The sequence below is a fragment of the Oryctolagus cuniculus genome, chromosome 21 (assembly GCF_964237555.1).
Source record: "Oryctolagus cuniculus chromosome 21, mOryCun1.1, whole genome shotgun sequence".
Taxonomy (NCBI): domain Eukaryota; kingdom Metazoa; phylum Chordata; class Mammalia; order Lagomorpha; family Leporidae; genus Oryctolagus; species Oryctolagus cuniculus.
In genome coordinates this window covers 30,758,248-30,773,732 of record NC_091452.1, presented here as the reverse complement: position 1 = coordinate 30,773,732, position 15,485 = coordinate 30,758,248, and the positions used below count along the sequence as shown (strand labels likewise).

Below are 15,485 nucleotides of genomic sequence, written 5' to 3'. Positions count from 1 at the left end.
CAGCAGGGATGGCTCCAATAGCCGAGGTCCTGGCCCACTCCCGGCCTCCGGCCTCCGCCCCTGTCCGTTGTCTGTATCTCGCTCTGTCTCTCAAGTTAATCAAAATAACAATCAAATGTCACCTCGCATCTCTTCTCGGCCTTTTGGCTAAGATCAAGTGTCACCTCGCAGGCGCTGCCCCTTGTGCGCCCCGCGGAATGCACCAATGAACCAGCGGACCAAGGGTCTCTCTTCTGCTGCAGTCCGAGTGACTGCAGGTCCCAAAGCCAGGTCCCCGACGTTGGGGCCAACTGGGCTGCGGGTCAGCGGAGCCCGGCCCCGAGGCCACCCAGGCTCCGCCCGCGCCGCGCGCCACCCCTACCCCGCGAGCCCTCCCCGTCCCGGTCGTTTCTCCCCTCACTCTGCACCCTTAGCCCCGCCCCCGCCCCGCCGTGGCGCCGTGGGTCTTCGCTATTGGTCACACCCCAGGGCCGCGCGAAGCGATCGGGGTTCCTCATTGGCCACGATTCTCCCGCGCCGCCACCGCAGCCACAACAACAGCCGCGTGCTCAACCGTGGGACCCGCTCATTGGCCACTGGTCTCGACACGCCCACTCCTCCTGCCCGCCCCTGACATCCCTCTTCTCCTTGCCATTGGCTACCGAGCTCAGGGACCCGCCTTCCAGCCTGCGCTCCTGGAGCGGATTGGTCGAGGACGGGAGCGAGGCGGGGCTCGGAGGCAGGTTAAAGAGCGCGCAGCCCGGCCGGCCACGTGTGCCTAAGAAGCTTCAATGGCGTGGCGGGGGCTGACGGCTGAGTTCCTGCAGGTGCCGGCGGTGACGCGGGCCTACACGGCGGCCTGTGTCCTTACCACCGCCGCCGTGGTGAGCGGGTGGGCGGGGCGTCGCCATGGCTACAGCCCCTGGCCGGGCCGGGGATTTGGGAGGGGTCGCCAGGGTTCCGAAGCTACTCCCCGGGGGCGGCCCCTGATAATGCACGCCCGGCTCTACAGCAGCTGGAACTCCTGAGCCCCTTCCAGCTCTACTTCAACCCACACCTCGTGTTCCGGAAGCTGCAGGTGAGGTCGCCCCGCCCCCTGCACCTGCCGCTGGGCCCCGCGCGGCCCTGCCTGACCGCCCCCGCCCCCGCCCCCGCCCCCGCCCGCCCGCCGCAGGTTTGGAGGCTCGTCACCAACTTCCTCTTCTTCGGGCCGCTGGGATTCAGCTTCTTCTTCAACATGCTCTTCGTGTATCCTGCGCTGCGCCGACGCGGGCGGATGGCGGGAGGGGGCCGGGGGACGAGCCCGCGGGCCAGGGCTCCGGGAAAGCAAGGCGCTTCCTATACGGCCACCGCAGGTTCCGCTACTGCCGCATGCTGGAGGAGGGCTCCTTCCGCGGCCGCACGGCCGACTTCGTCTTCATGTTTCTCTTCGGGGGAGTCCTTATGACAGTATCCTTCGCGCGTGGGCCCTGGGCGCGGCAGGGGGCTTCCCTGCAGCCTAGGATGCGCTTGAGCGGCCGTCCTGTGCTCAGCCCTGGCTGCCTGGGTTAGAGCTGCCGTGCTGTGAGGGCAGGAGAGCCGGGGGGTCTCTGAGCCTCCCTTCTGAGTAGCCAGGCGCAGGGCAGGTGTTGTGGAACCTGAAGCCACGGAGGAATTGGAGGCAGGGATGGCTGGTGGGGAGGGCCCGGGGAAGGGGAAGGAAAAAGGAGCAAGGATGGGGTTCCACCTGCTCCGGCGGTCCGAGGGGGTCCTTGGGCGTGGACGAGGCCTGCACGGGGCAGGCCCCTTGACTCTGGCCCAGCTGCTGGGATTCCTAGGCAGCCTGTTCTTCCTGGGCCAGGCGCTCACAGCTATGCTGGTGTACGTGTGGAGTCGCCGCAGCCCGCACGTGAGGGTCAACTTCTTTGGTCTCCTCACCTTCCAGGCGCCATTCCTGCCCTGGGCGCTCATGGGCTTCTCGCTGTTGCTGGGCAACTCGATCCTGGTCGACCTGCTGGGTGAGCCTGCCCATCCACACAGCCCGTCTGGGCCAGCTGCCCCGGCACTCCCCCACCTGCCTCCCCAGCCCCGCTTCTGCCCTCCTGGCTTCTCTGGGCGGCCGAGGGACAGTGGGTTAGGCCTCTTGCTCCAAGGCTCCAGCTCCCTGGCATTCTCAGGCCCACTCTCTCTGGGGCCTACCCGCTTCTGGGCCGACCCTGCCCAGCACCCCACTTTGGGCGGGCAGTTCGTGTGGGACACTGGGGTACTCACGGCGCTAGCCTGAGGTTACGCTGCTGATCCTGGCTGGGCCTCCAGGCTGTGGACGGAGGCCTGGGGCGCCTCTGCTGGCCTCAGGCAGCCCATGGCTCTCTCACAGGGATAGCTGTGGGCCACATCTACTACTTCCTGGAGGATGTCTTCCCTAACCAGCCAGGAGGCAAGCGGCTGCTGCTGACCCCTGGCTTCCTGTGAGTGTCCCTCCCTCCCAGGGCTGCCTACCCCACTGTGGACCTGTGCTGGCCTCAGCTCAGTGCCGGTCCTCCCTGCAGGAAGCTGCTGCTGGATACCCGTGAGGACCCCAATTACCTGCCCCTCCCTGAGGAACAGCCAGGACCCCCTGTGCCACCCCTGCAGCAGTGAGCCCACCGGCAGGCCTCCATCCCCACCCTACCCCGAGCCCCTGCTGCAGCAGGCCAGGCCTACCCAAATAAACAGAATGACCTGCAGCCTCTCGGCGCCTGGCACTGGCTCTCCCTGCCCTCCAGCCCTCTGAGCCTCACTGGAAGGGGTAGGATGCCCGTGGGGGCCCAGCAGACTGGGAGTTCTCATCCTGGCCCAGCAGTGCCTTGATGGAGCGCTGTCAAGTTCCTTCCACCCTGGACCTCTGCTCCCTGCCTGTGAGTGGGCGGCTGGGGCCAGCAGCAGGCAGGCCCCATTCAGCCTGCAGGTTGGGGCCTGCCCAGCCGTTCCCGTCCCTCATCAGCAGCCCTGACAAGTGGGTCCTTGGCACATTTCCAGCAGGTAACAGAGCCCCATGGGGTCAGGTGCAGAGGAGGGCCAGGTCTGGGTCCTCCTGTTTACGGCCTCAGGGCCTTGACCTGAAGTCCTGCACATACGACAGGAGGCAGGCAGCCCTGGCCCTGCCACGTTGGCTGAGGACTCGCTGCCGCCGCCTGCAGCTCCCTTCACCCTTCTGTTGTGTGCGCCACGCGCCCTGGCCAGCTTTCCCTGTTGCTCGAGGCTGCCCACGTCCTGGCTTACTCCTCAGCAGCACGCCTGGTATCTACATGGTAACAGGGACCTGCAGCACAGACTCTGACCTTGGTTTTGCAGTGAAACTTTGTGGAGCACCAGCTGGCCCTGCGGTGTGTGGGCTGGCGGTGCTCTGAAGGGGTGGGCCTGCCTGCCGGGCTGGCAGAGGAAGGCAGGCAGGATTCCCTCTGTCACAACGGCTGTGGGGGCACAGGGCTGCCTCCCACTCATGAACTCCCCAGCAGTGGAGCCCCTGTGTGACCGAGGCCAGCTGGGTGTGCCCCGATGTGGGACTCTGGTGAGTTCCTGTCTGATGGAGGGCAGGGGCCCAAGTACAAACTCTGGGGACCAGAATGCGCTTGGACCCGCTCCTAGGAGCCCCCAGCCCTGAGAGCCGGGCCCATCTTGCCTGCATGCTGGCCTCATCCCTACTCAGTTTTCCTGCCCTGGATGGGGCTCAGGTTGGATGCCAGGCCCCAGAGCGCCTCTGATCTTCAGCCCTGCCCTGGCGAGGGAGGACCTGTCAGCAGCCGGCAGTGGCACATAGCAGAGACCCATGCGCTGCCTCCAGATGCTTCCATCTTGCACACAAGGACACAAGGATGAGGGACCCCACTGGGGGAGAGCTAGGAGAAGACCCAGAGCTGTCTCTGCAGACAGCACATCAAGCCCAAGAGCCAGCAGCTGCCAGTCCTCCTCACTACAGACCCAGGGGAGAGGAGCCGGCCCAGGCCGCAGTGCCTGCCGGGTTGGAGAGGCCCCATCAGCCAGTTCTGGGTACACTGATGTTCCGGCAGTGCCACTCAGGTGCCCCTGGCCAGCTTCTCTTGATGGAGCAGAGACAGGGTGGCCCAGAGCTAGGAGAGCCCAAGGCTCCTTCCTAAGGCTGGCATGGGGGCGGGGTGTGGGGAGGAAGTTAGAAGGCCCAAGGAGAAGCAAGGATGGGCTCTGCCTCGGGCCACGTGGGGTGCTGAGGTGGCTTCCAGGGGAGCCCCCTAACCCCTGCTGTTCAGGTGGAATGGCCTGGCCGGCAGCCTCGGCCCTGCCCACTCTGCCCTTCTGAAGCACTGAACACCACGTGACCTGTTGCCTTTTATTTAAAAAGTGTTGCTAGCCCTGCCTGGGGCTCTCATACAAAAACAAAACACAACCTAAAACGAGGCTTCTTTCTGGCCCCAGACACTGGGGTAGGGGGCTAATGAGTGGGGAAACAGGACTGGGGCTCAGCAGATGCGAGGTATGGCTGGGAAGGGTGACCCAGGGGGTCCAGGCCCCTGCCCCATTCCTCCAGATGGCACCGGCTGTCCACTGCCCCTCTCCTGATCAGAAGAGGAAGGGGAGGGGTCCAATCTTCTGAGCTGCTTCGTGAAAGCTGAGCGCCAACAGGAGGGTCACCAGGCTGGGGCAGTGTTGGCCAGACGCCTCATCCGCCTGCGGGGGGAGGGGGGGGCAGGAGGGGAGCACGGTAAGCCAGGACCAATCCCAGCTGGCAAGGGTGGACGCCCAGCAGGACACCCCCAGCCCTCTCTGAGCCCCATGTCTCCAGGGACCCTGAGGCCTGGGTCTGACCTGAGAGTGTGGGTCACGGGGAAAGGAGACAGCCCTGCCTCCGCCTGGGAAGATGGGTGCCCCTGGGCAGGGCCGGGGCTGGTACCTCGTGTTCCTGTCCTGGTCGCGGATCTTCTTCTCCATCTCGGCGTCAGTCAAGGTCTCCAGCAGTGGGCACCACTGGTCAGCGTCGCCTGTGTTCCGGATGGCAATCTCCACTGTGGGCAGGGGGTTCTCGCTGGGGGAGGGGGGCAGTGACAGGAACAACTGCTAGTTCACAGCTGGCAGCCACAGTCCCCAGAAACCATCACCCCGCACCCCTCCAGCAGGCAGCCAGCCATGGAGGGAAGGCCTAGCTCTTCTGGCTTCAGCCTCCCCTGTGCTGGCCAGGGGATTCTGGCACAGCTGATGGGGCAGCCAGGGTAGCACCTATCCCCTGACCCTCAAGGGAGCTGCCAGAGTGGCCTGCAGCAACAGGGGCACTGGTACGGCCCTGCAGGCTTCCTTTTGGAGACCACTCTGCACACCTCAGCACCTCCCTGTCTGAGCGTGGAAGGGCTGTCCCGACACAGCAGCACAGAGCAGGGAGGTGCGGCTGCTCCACTCGGTGGCCAGGGCCAGATCCACTGACTGAGAACAGGAGGGGTGAGAGGAGGTGCTGGCCCCAGATGCCTGCTCCTGGGTATCCCACACACTTGCCCAGCAGTGCCACGGGGGCCACTCTACACCCCCAGGAAAGCTGGATCCAGAAACCACATTGCCTGGTCCCTCACAGACCGTTCCCTGGCCAAGTGCACACCCAGGGGGAAGTGCGGCTGAGCTGTCACCATTCTGGGCCTTGGTTTCTGAGAAACAGGAGGATAAGGAGGTGGACGCCACCGTGGACACTGAAGGGCCCCTGTGCCCTCTCCCCGGTGGCTCTGGTCTGAAAGGCAGAGCAGCTTCAGGTGCTAAGCACGCATCCTGGCTCGTGGTGCCTGCTTCATCAGGCGCCCCCCACCGCAGCCTCCCCTGGGCCCCTAGGAGGCTGCCCTGTAGACTGCAGCCCTACCAGGTGTCCCGTTAGCTTTGGGAGGGGCGAAGGTAGTAGGGCCCTAGGGAGAGGTCCCTGGCTGCTGCCTTGGTTTTCATCTGGGATATGGGAATAATAAGTATGGCTGCAAAGCAATGTTGGGGGTCACTATATTGACGCAGTCCACACACATCTGTTGAGGGCGCCCCCTAGAGGTGGGGCCTCGCCATACAGCCTCCCTGCAGCCTGTGCCCCAGGTCACCGCACCAGGTGGTCTATGGGCAGGGCCCGGCTCTTCACCACCTGGCCGGCAGGCACCAACACACTGGGGCCTGTTCCAGCCCAGCCAGAGAGGCTGGCCTGGTCTGTGCTGCTCTCTGTGGCCTGGGGGTGTCAGGGACAGTGAGCACAGGGCCTACTGCACATGTGTGCCTGACCGCTTCCTGCTGAAGCTCAGCCCACTGGGTCTGTGCCTAGGAGGCACAGAAGCCAGAGCTCATGCTGGTGACTCAGAGGCTGGGACGGGGCAGCGCCCACCCCTGACTCCCTTGGGGCTGACCCCTCCTCCGCAGCCTGGTTTGGCAATCCAGGAACGACCCAGCCACAAACCCCAAACATTACTCCCCACCTTGAGGGCGCCCAGCTGCCTGCCCCAGGAGGGCAGACATGAGAGGCGCCAAGCCCACGCAGAGGGGAGCAAAACATGTTTTCCTCGCAATTTACACAAGAGCTGGCGAGCAGGGCCCAGAGGCCCCTTTGTTTGCCTCCCCTTGACTCTGGGAAGATTCCACGTCAGCGGCCTGTTCTAAAATAAGAATGGCTCAAAACAACGCTCAGAACGGGCCTGCAGCCAGCACTCGCCGGCCTCAGGTTTGGGGGCCCACTCAGGCAGAGGCGCTGCCCTCATTTCCCAGTGATTCTAGGGGTGCAAGAGCACCCCTGCTGTGACTGCAGCTCACGGGCTATCTTCAGGTCACTGTCACTGTCAAGTTCATGACCTTGTGTGATGAACATGCAAGGCAAGAAGCACTAAGACTCCCCCTTAGAAATGAGAGAGCTAAGATTTCAAGGGAAGGGGCTGGCACTGTGGCATAGCAGGTAAAGCCACTGCCTGCAGCACTGGCATCCCACATAGGCGCAGGATCGAGTGCCGGCTGCTGCATTTCAAATCCAGTTCCCTGCTCATGGCCTAAGAAAGCAGGGGAGGATGGTCCAAGTCCTTGAGCCCCTGTACCCATGTGGGAGACTCAGAAGAAGCTCCTGGCTTCAGATCAGCCCAGCTCTGGCCACTGTGGCCATTTGTGGAGTGAACCAGTAGATGGCAGATCTCTCTCTAACTTTGCCTTTCAAATAAATAAATTAAAAAAAAAAATTAAAAGATTTGCAGGGAAAATGACCCGCCCAAGGCCACACAACCCAGAGGGGACAAAACACGCTGCCCCCGTTCTGTGTGGAATCAGTGCCTGCCAGTGCCAGTCTAGTGGGTGGGGAAGCAGCAGCATCTCCCATGCTGGGCTAGAAAAAATTCTGGGGGCTGGCCTTGTGGTACAGCGAGAGGTAAGACACTGCCCGCAATGCCAGCATCCCATATAGCTGTACACTTCTCATCCAGCTCCCTGCTAATGGCCTGGGAAAAGCAGCAGAAGGCGGCTCAAATGTTTGGGCCCCTGCACCCATGTGGGAAATGCAGATGAAACTCCTGACTCTGACTTCAGCCTGGTCCAGCCCTGGCATTTGCGGCCATCTGGGAAGGGAATCAGCAGATGGAAGACAGATCTCTCTATAACTCTGATTTTCAAAGTAAATAAATAAAACTTAAAAAAAAAAAATTCTGAACACAGAGTTAGCCTATGATCCAGCAATTCCACCCCTGGGCATGTATCCAAGAGAACACACACAGGTGTTCAAACAAAATCCTATACACGAATGTTCTCAGCACCATTATTTTCAACAGGCACAAAATGGAAATAGCCCCAAGGTCCATCAGCTGCTGAAGTGTAGATAAAATGTGGCTAGTCACACAGTGGAATACTATTCAGCCACTACAAAGAACAAAGTTCTGATACATGCTATAATACAGATGCTAGGGGCTGGCTCTATGGCATAGCAGGTGAAGTCACCACCTGCAGTGCCGGCATTCCATATAGGCGCTGGTCCAAGTCCTGGCTGCTCCACTTCTGATCTAGCTCTCTGCCATGGCCTGGGAAAGCAGCAGAAGATGGACTAAGTCCTTGGACCCCTGCACCCACGTGGGAGACTCAGAAGAAGCTCCTGGCCTTAGATCAGCCCAGCTCTGGCTGTTGTGGCCATTTGTGGTGTGAACCAGTGGATGGAAGACCTCTCTCTCTCTCTGCCTCTCAAACAAATAAATAAATCTTAAAAAAAAAAAAAAAGAATGCTCCTTAAAAGCACAAAGAAGTCAATCTGAAAAGACTACACATTCTGATTCCATTCCTAGTTTTGACCTGGCCCAGTCCCAACTGTTGCTGGCATTTGGGGAGTGAACCAATGGATGGAAGATCTCTGTCTCTTTGCTTTTCAAATAAAAATAAATTAAAAATTAAACTAAAACTGATAGTTGGTAATGGTCACACAGCTCCAACAGAGTGGTACACTTTTTATTTGAAAGTCAGATAGAGAGCTTGCATCCAATGGTTCACTTCCCAAATGGCTTCGATGGCTGCAGCTGGGCCAGGCCAAAGCCAGGAGCCTAGAACTCCACCTTTGTGTGTGGCAGGGGCCCACGTGTTTGGGCCACCTTCTGCTACTTTTCCAGGTGCATTAGCAGGGAGCTGATTGGAAGAGGAGCATGTGCTTATTTGGGCTGTCAGCATAGCAGGCAGTGTTAACCAGCTACACCACAATGCCAGCTCCCAGAGTGGTACACTTCAAATGGGTGAGCTGTATGGTTTGTGAATTCCATCTCAGTAAGGCTGTTACAGAAACAAACAAAAGCTGACCTCAGGCCAAGGCTGGAGGGCAGGGCTTTAGGAGGAAGCCCTGGGGCGCTCGCTCTCTCTCTCTCTCTCTCTCACACACACACACACACACACACACACACACACACACGCAGTCCAGTGTCCCCACCCATCCCCGACAGTGCACCATGGGAGGGATACCGCAGGCCCGGCTGCCAAGCTCTCTAACCCTAGGGCACTCTCACTCCCACCCAGGACGTGATCCCTGCAGAAGCCCCGGGGCAGGCACATGCTCAGACAGTGCTGGGATGGGGGCAGTGCCCGCCTTCCTTCCCTGAGCACCTGTCCTGTCTTAGCACTCTCGGCCCTGGCCAGTCTCGCCCCGGGTTCTACATATCCCCACACCCGCGGCCCCAGCTGCCTCCCTCTGCTGCCTTCTGTGGTCACAGGACACTGATGGCCATGCACGGCACCACAGAAGGCAGCAGAGGGAGGCAGCTGGGGCCGCGGGTGTGGGGATATGTGTTTGCCTCCTCTACCAGACTGGGTGCTATGTCCTCTGGTACTTGACCTGTGGCATAGGGATGGCCCTGGACAAGGTGCCAAGAACTCTGCTGGATCAACCCTCCTCACACGTAGAGTAAGAGTCACACGCTCTGCCCAGCCCAGGCCCACCGAGGCCCTGCCCCTCCTGCCAGGGCTCCTTTGCCCCATTCCACTGGTTCAGGACATCTACATGTACTGCTCTGGTCCAGCTTGGACCTCAAGGAGCCTGGGCCCCCTCCACCAGTCTGTCCCACTCCCGGTCCCCTATCATGCTTCCCGCTTCCGCCCGCATAGGTCAGCCCATCGTCCTGCTGAACAGCGTGCCCGCTTCTCTGTGCTGGCTCCCCTGACCTGAGGCCATTGTGGCCCTGCTGTGGTCACATCCTGTGACCAGCAGCTTGCCCTGCCGCACTTCTCACACAATCCAAGGCCCCTGTCACCAAGGAGGGGGATGACAGCCAGGCAGTAGGCTAGAGCAAGACAGGCACAACTCGAGTGTGGTTGTTCAGAGCACTTTCAAGGCAGCGTGGCAGAGATCCTGAATGTAACACTGCTCTCAAAGACAAGAGTCAGCAGGTGCCACACTCTGGTCCTGCTGAGAGTGCCTGGCCCTGGGGGCTCAGCACCCCCTTCTCATTCCTCTAGGCAGGACCTAAAGGGTAGAGAGAAGGCTGACAGTGATCTCCCCTGGCAAACAGTTAAGAGGTCCCTTGCTCTAAGTCCCACAGGGTGGGGCAGTACAGTGTAGGCCAGGGTTAGGGGACACTGCAGTGGGTCCCAGTTCTGCCCCTGGAATGTGAAGTCTAGCATGAGCTGGCCTTCAATCAATCCTAGGGTCCCCAGGCTGTGATTGCCAGCTCCCTTCAAGCGTGGGCAGTTTCCTGGCTGCCCAGACACAGCACACAGAACAGGCTGGGCCCTGTGCTTGGTTGACTGCGAGGACCCAGGCCAGCCCTCCTGAGGCGAGAGGAGGCACTGGGAGCACCTTGCAGGCCCACGGGCAGGTCCCTGTCCTGCCTGGCTGTGATGCAGGGCACGTGCACTCGCCCTGGGCCCCAAGAGGGTGGCCTGGCCTTTTAGGCCAAGGATTTGAAACCTGCAAACTCAGCACTGGAGACCGCAGAGGGACAGGAGTCTGTGCTGCTTCCAGCCCCCGCAGCTGGAATTCATTAAATGGTCACTGAGATAAAGGATGGGCCTGACTGTAAGTCCCAACCTGCCACCACCAGGGACTCCCAAGGGAGCCTGCTGTGGAGCCACTCTGCGAAGAGCAGATGGACAGGAGCTTGGCAAGGAATTTAGGCCAATGGCTCGGGTCGCCCGGGGGCCACAGCAGAAAGTAGCTGAGTGCTGGTGGACGCCAGGACCACCTGTCCCGAGTGCTGACTCAGCTGCCAAATATAGGCCAGGCCATCCCCAGTCACGAGTGTCAGGAAGGGAGGCAGCTCACCCTGTCCCTGCCTCCAGTGTCAGGCTGGATGCACAGTGGCCATGTGACCAGAACACTCCAGCTCAGGGGCCTGTGGGTCAGGGGAGGCCTTCCGATCCCAGGGAGCTTGGGATCAAGAGGCCGCGGGGCCTTTGCCTCCTGAGTCCTGACTGTGGCGGGGCAGCTGCTGCAGACCCAGGAGAAGGTCGCCTCTCACAGCATCTAGCACCAGGCAGAGGAGGTGCTTGCTGGGCACTGACGTCACTCCCAGGGCCCGCGTGACGTCGCCGCCTCCAGGACCTCAGAGCCAGCCCAGACTCTGACCAGCTGCACCCATAGGTGGGCTTCCTCAGCTCGTTGGGCTGGCCCCTGGTGAAGCAGAACCACTCGCCCGCACAGCTGCAGGAGGGGTCAGTGCAGGTGACGGATGTGACGGATGTGCCCAGGCACTGCGCCCCGAGGGGCTCAGCTGCTTTCCAGGCCCGGGGCCTAGCATGGGGTGGTGGGTGTGCCTCCGTTCCTGCTCCCTCACTCAGACTTACGGGAAGCCCTGAGACAGACATCTGGAAAACAGCTGAGATGAGCCCCTGTGTTGTCGGATGGTGCCCCTGAGGAGTCAACTGAGCAGACTCAACTCCAAGATCCCGTTCTGACGTTCGTCCCCCACCCCAGGCACTCCCAACAAGAAAGGCGCTCTGAGCCAGGGGTCCATGCCACAGGCCCCTCCCTGCTCCTGCAGCCCTGGAGGAGGACAAAAACCACTCTCATTCCCCACTCACTGAGCTCCCTGGGATCGGAAGGCCTCCCCTGACCCACAGGCCCCTGAGCTGGAGTGTTCTGGTCACATGGCCACTGTGCATCCAGCCTGACACTGGAGGCAGGGACAGGGTGAGCTGCCTCCCTTCCTGACACTCGTGACTGGGGATGGCCTGGCCTGTATTTGGCAGCTCAGAGTTAGCACTTGGGACAGGGGCTGCAAGGGGTGGGAACTTCAAGGCCACACTGACTGGGCACCGAGTCTGCACCCTCAGCACTTCCCATCCCTGACCTCTGTGGCTGTGCCGGGGGAGCCCTGCCAAGACTAGAGTCCGCCTACACTGTGAATCGAGGCAAAGTCCCAAGGTGTCAGCGCTTCTGGAGAAGTCTTTCCCCAAAACGGTTTTGCAGGAGAGGGAGAGAGAAGCTTGTGCCCGATCCTACCTGAAGGCGTAGGTCTTCTGATGCCAGCTCAGCTGTCCCCGGATGCTGTATGCGATGGTGGTGACAAACTCCCCGCCTAGCCCCAGCTCCGAGCACAGCTTCAGGGCAAACTTCTCTGGCGAGTTCTCCTTCTCCGACATGTCCCACTCAAACTGGTCCACCAGGGAGATGTTTCCCACGTGGATGTTCAGCTATGGCAGGGACCAGAAGAGAAGTCAGAGCAGGCAGCACCGCCCCCAGCCCAGGGAGGTGGCTGGGAGGTGTGACAGACCACGCTGGAGCCCCAGACCCAGGGTGGAGCCTACCCACAACTCAAAGAGTTGAGAACTGGAGCTGATCCTTGCCCTTCCAACTTTCTATCTGCAAACGGCTGACCCCATAAACCTGCTGACTGCTGTGAGGGGCTCTAGGTAAGAGCTGGGCAGTCATGCTTGGGGAGGCCCTGAGGGTACCTGGGTCCACCTCATCTCCATCCCCATCCCCCATGCTGGCTGGGGCCTTCTTTCCTGCTGCTTGCCACCGTTGTGTGACTTTAACAGGCAGGGCTCAGTTCAAGTGTCCCTCACCAGAGACATCCATGAACCCCTATCTTGGTCCACTGTCTACGTCCCTCTCAAAATCATTTCACCAAGCATGCTCCCAGATGTACCCCCACCGTGTGCCAACCTGGCCAGGTGACAGGCCAGACCCAAGGGGGAGAGCAGCATGCAAGTAGACCCCTGTGGGCAGGTGACAGAGAGGCCCAGGCGCTGCATGTACACCTGGGGAATACCTGGGAAGTGGGTCCGTGGGAAGCTGGCACCCAGGAGCTCCCACCCACACCCATGTCCCTTGATTCCCCACTCCCTGGTCAGTTGTGCCTGTTCTGAAACTGGTCATCACTGGATCACGCAGGAGGGACCCCTTGGGACTGACTTCACTCCCTCAGCATCACATCTGTGAGCTCCTCCCCTGCTGTCCAGTGTTCTGCTGGGTGAGCAGGTCATGGAGTACCTGCCCACTCACTCTTGTCTCTAGCAAGACGAAGATCACGGTGGCAGGTGGGCAGCCTCATGGTGAACTAGCCACTGCTCTCATAGCCCAACCCTCCTGGGGACTTCTGCTGCCCTTCTGAGAAGTCAAAGCATCCAACTCCTGCCGGCATCCAGGAAGTCCTGTGCGGCTGAGCCTTTTGCATCAGTTTCCGCTTACCGGAATGTTCTTCCCTTCACCTGGGCATATGCAGCCTCTTTTCAGTCTCCTGGCTGTGGCTGGGGTGCCAAGTCCTGAGACTTCTGCTCCCCACCAGCCCTCTCCCCACTGTCCACCTGTTTTCTTCACAGATCTTAGTCCTTTGTCTACTTCTTTCCCATCTCAAACCGGGCATCCTGAGCATAGCCCCAGGGCCTTTGTTTCAGGCCACAATGAATGGCGCCCACAGCTCCAGGGCAGAAGAGGAGGCTGAGGGGCAGAGGAATGGTGTCTGTGCAGGGCACACAGCTGGGCACGGCGGCCTGCAGCAGACTCCCAAGGCCCTCCTGTCCCTGTGCACACTCACACTTGGGGATTAAGCTGGGTTTTTGGAACAGACTCAGAGATGCTACCCCGTCCCACCTGGAACCATATGCCAGGCCAACCACGTGGGTGCTGGGCCCAGGAAGAACATGCAGTAGCAGGCAGCCCCTAGGAACACTCCAGGCAGGACCCAACAGGCCCACGGTGTGTGGCCAATCCCCAGCAGCCATCCCTGCCCAGGCTTGCGGGCTCTGCTGCCTGTCCACTGCCATTTGGTCACTAGGGCATTCATTTATTCAAAAGCAAGACTGTGAACCTACCAAGGAGAGGCACAGACAGACAAACATTCAGAAACTAAGCAAGGCATGTCAACGGGCACAGGGCATTCAGACTTCACTGAGCCTGGGCAAGGAAGCCAGGGAGGGGCAGGAAGTTGGGCCCAGCCTCTGTGGTCAGGAGGCCTTAGGAAGAACTGAGTGAGCCCAGGAAGCAGTCCTGGAGCTGCCTGTGAGGGGCACAGAGTGAGAAGGCCTGAGGAGCCAAGTGTGGCTCCCAGCTAGGTCCAGGGTGAAGATAAGGGGAGGAGGTGAGGGCAGCAAGGGGCTGGGGCCCAGGCTGAGGAGGGTCCCAAGGCTAGGGCAGGACTTGGCCTCTACAGGGCAAGTTGGGCATCCTCTGGAGTGCCGCAAGTGGAGAGACCTTGGCTGCACTGAGGAATGGCTGGAGTCTGGACAGGCTCAGAGACAAGGCCTCAACCAGACCCCACAATCCTGTGTGCTCCCCAGGCAGGGCGTGGCCAGGGCCACAGAGGCTGGCAGCTAGAAGCTCAGCAGCTCCGAGATCCTGGGCACCCTGGGTCGGAACAGAGCCGACATGGGCCAGGGGCCTTAGCAGAAGCAGTCAGGCCCAGGCTTTGGTTGCAGTGTTGCCCAGAGACTGCACCAACCAGGGTGCTGTTTTCCAGGGAGAGTAGCACTGCCCTTGCTCCAGAGAATCCTCTGTGTACTAGATCCCAGGATAAAGACAAACAACAACCTCACAGGGCAGGCATTTGGCACAGGGGCTTAAGTCACCACTTGGGGCGCTTGTACCCATATCTTGCGCTTCTCTTCCAGCTCCCTGCTCATGTGCACTCTGGGGGCAGCAGGTGAGGGCTCGGGTGCTTGCATCCCTGCCACACACATGGGAGACCTGGACTGAGTTCCAGGCTCCTGGCTTCAGCCTGGCCCAGTCCTGGCTGCTGTGGGCATCTGGGCAGTGAACCAGCAGACAGGTGCATGCTTACATCTTTCTTTCTCTCTCTGCATTTCAAATAAAATGAAAATAAATAAAAGTTAAAAAGGAAAAAAGAATTACCTCGCAGGGCCACCCAGCTCTTCTTCAGTCCTAGTTATAAGGGGGAACCTCGGGTGTGACAGTCAGGTCTTCACCTGTAAGATGGGACACTGTCCCTGGGGTCACAATGTCTACAAGGTCCCTGGCCTACTACATGCAGCACAGTCCCCAGCAGCACAGGCCTCCTGGAGCCAGCCGCGTTTGCTGGACCCTTGGCACTGGCAAACACACCCTGCCACCGAGCCAGAGGGCAGGGTAGGAAACTCAAACCGGGGACAGTCACCCCCAGGCTGCCAGCTGATGCCCTCCCACAGGTGGGATGCACAGGTCAGTCAGCGGTCAGGGCGGAAGCAGGCGGTGGCCCCAGGAGGATCTGTAGCTGCCGGACAGCTTTCTCTACGGCTGTCCCACAAATCTTGTTCAAGACAACAATGAAATTGCAAGGAAGCTGGGTGGTCAGACTCATAAGGACCTCGCGTGTGGCCAAGTCCAGCCATTTGGAACCACAGATACAGGACAAGACAAGGCGCAAGGTGGAGCCCTCAGGGCTGTCCTCTAGAGGGATGACTTGGGGACATAGGTGAGGCACCTGCTACTGCCCCCCTTCCATTTCCCTCCCACGACATTCCCCTTCTTCCTCCATAGTACCCCTCCTCTGCTAGCTGGCCATAATGTAAGACTGAAATGGCTTAAGGAAAATAAAATCTGTATTTGTCTCAAAAGAAAAGTACTAATTAGTAAGGAGACAGAATTAGGCATCAAATGCTCCCTGAGAAAGCAAAGCCCTGCACCT

General features: G+C 60.3%; 2 protein-coding genes across 6 annotated transcripts in view; one reads left to right on the top strand and one right to left on the bottom strand.

Moving 5' to 3' along the window:
* The first annotated feature begins 707 nt into the window (after positions 1 to 707).
* On the top strand, positions 708 to 2,689 carry DERL3 (derlin 3). Of its 4 annotated transcripts, none has more exons than XM_002724013.5 (7): positions 708 to 863; positions 992 to 1,057; positions 1,154 to 1,227; positions 1,335 to 1,428; positions 1,781 to 1,976; positions 2,336 to 2,426; positions 2,508 to 2,689. In XM_002724013.5, the coding sequence occupies exons 1-7, from the start codon at positions 771 to 773 to the stop codon at positions 2,596 to 2,598; spliced, it is 705 nt and encodes a 234-aa protein (XP_002724059.1). In that variant the 5' UTR covers positions 708 to 770; the 3' UTR covers positions 2,599 to 2,689. The 4 variants fall into 4 exon arrangements, with proteins under 4 accessions (XP_002724059.1, XP_008251218.1, XP_008251219.1 ...); XM_008252996.4 differs by having other exon boundaries at positions 739 to 863; positions 995 to 1,057; XM_008252997.4 differs by having other exon boundaries at positions 745 to 806.
* A 1,600-nt stretch (positions 2,690 to 4,289) lies between these two features.
* The window catches only part of SMARCB1 (SWI/SNF related BAF chromatin remodeling complex subunit B1), a 43,820-nt gene continuing 32,624 nt past the window's right edge, over positions 4,290 to 15,485 (bottom strand). For both annotated transcript variants that reach the window (XM_070065950.1, XM_070065951.1), the window contains exons 7-9: positions 11,864 to 12,054; positions 4,865 to 4,996; positions 4,290 to 4,641 (exon numbers count right to left, since the gene is read on the bottom strand). In XM_070065950.1, the coding sequence (XP_069922051.1) occupies positions 4,602 to 4,641; positions 4,865 to 4,996; positions 11,864 to 12,054 (363 nt within the window). In that variant the 3' untranslated portion in view covers positions 4,290 to 4,601. The remainder of the gene's footprint in view (positions 4,642 to 4,864; positions 4,997 to 11,863; positions 12,055 to 15,485) is intronic.

What these genes read in the sequence shown, in the direction of transcription:
- DERL3 (XM_002724013.5), top strand. Translation starts at nt 771, where the DNA reads ATGGCGTGGCGGGGGCTGACGGCTGAGTTCCTGCAGGTGCCGGCGGTG. An exon ending in TCCTTACCACCGCCGCCGTG is followed by an intron (nt 864 to 991) that starts GTGAGCGGGTGG and finishes CCGGCTCTACAG; the next exon opens with CAGCTGGAACTCCTGAGCCC. An exon ending in CTGCTGACCCCTGGCTTCCT is followed by an intron (nt 2,427 to 2,507) that starts GTGAGTGTCCCT and finishes TCCTCCCTGCAG; the next exon opens with GAAGCTGCTGCTGGATACCC.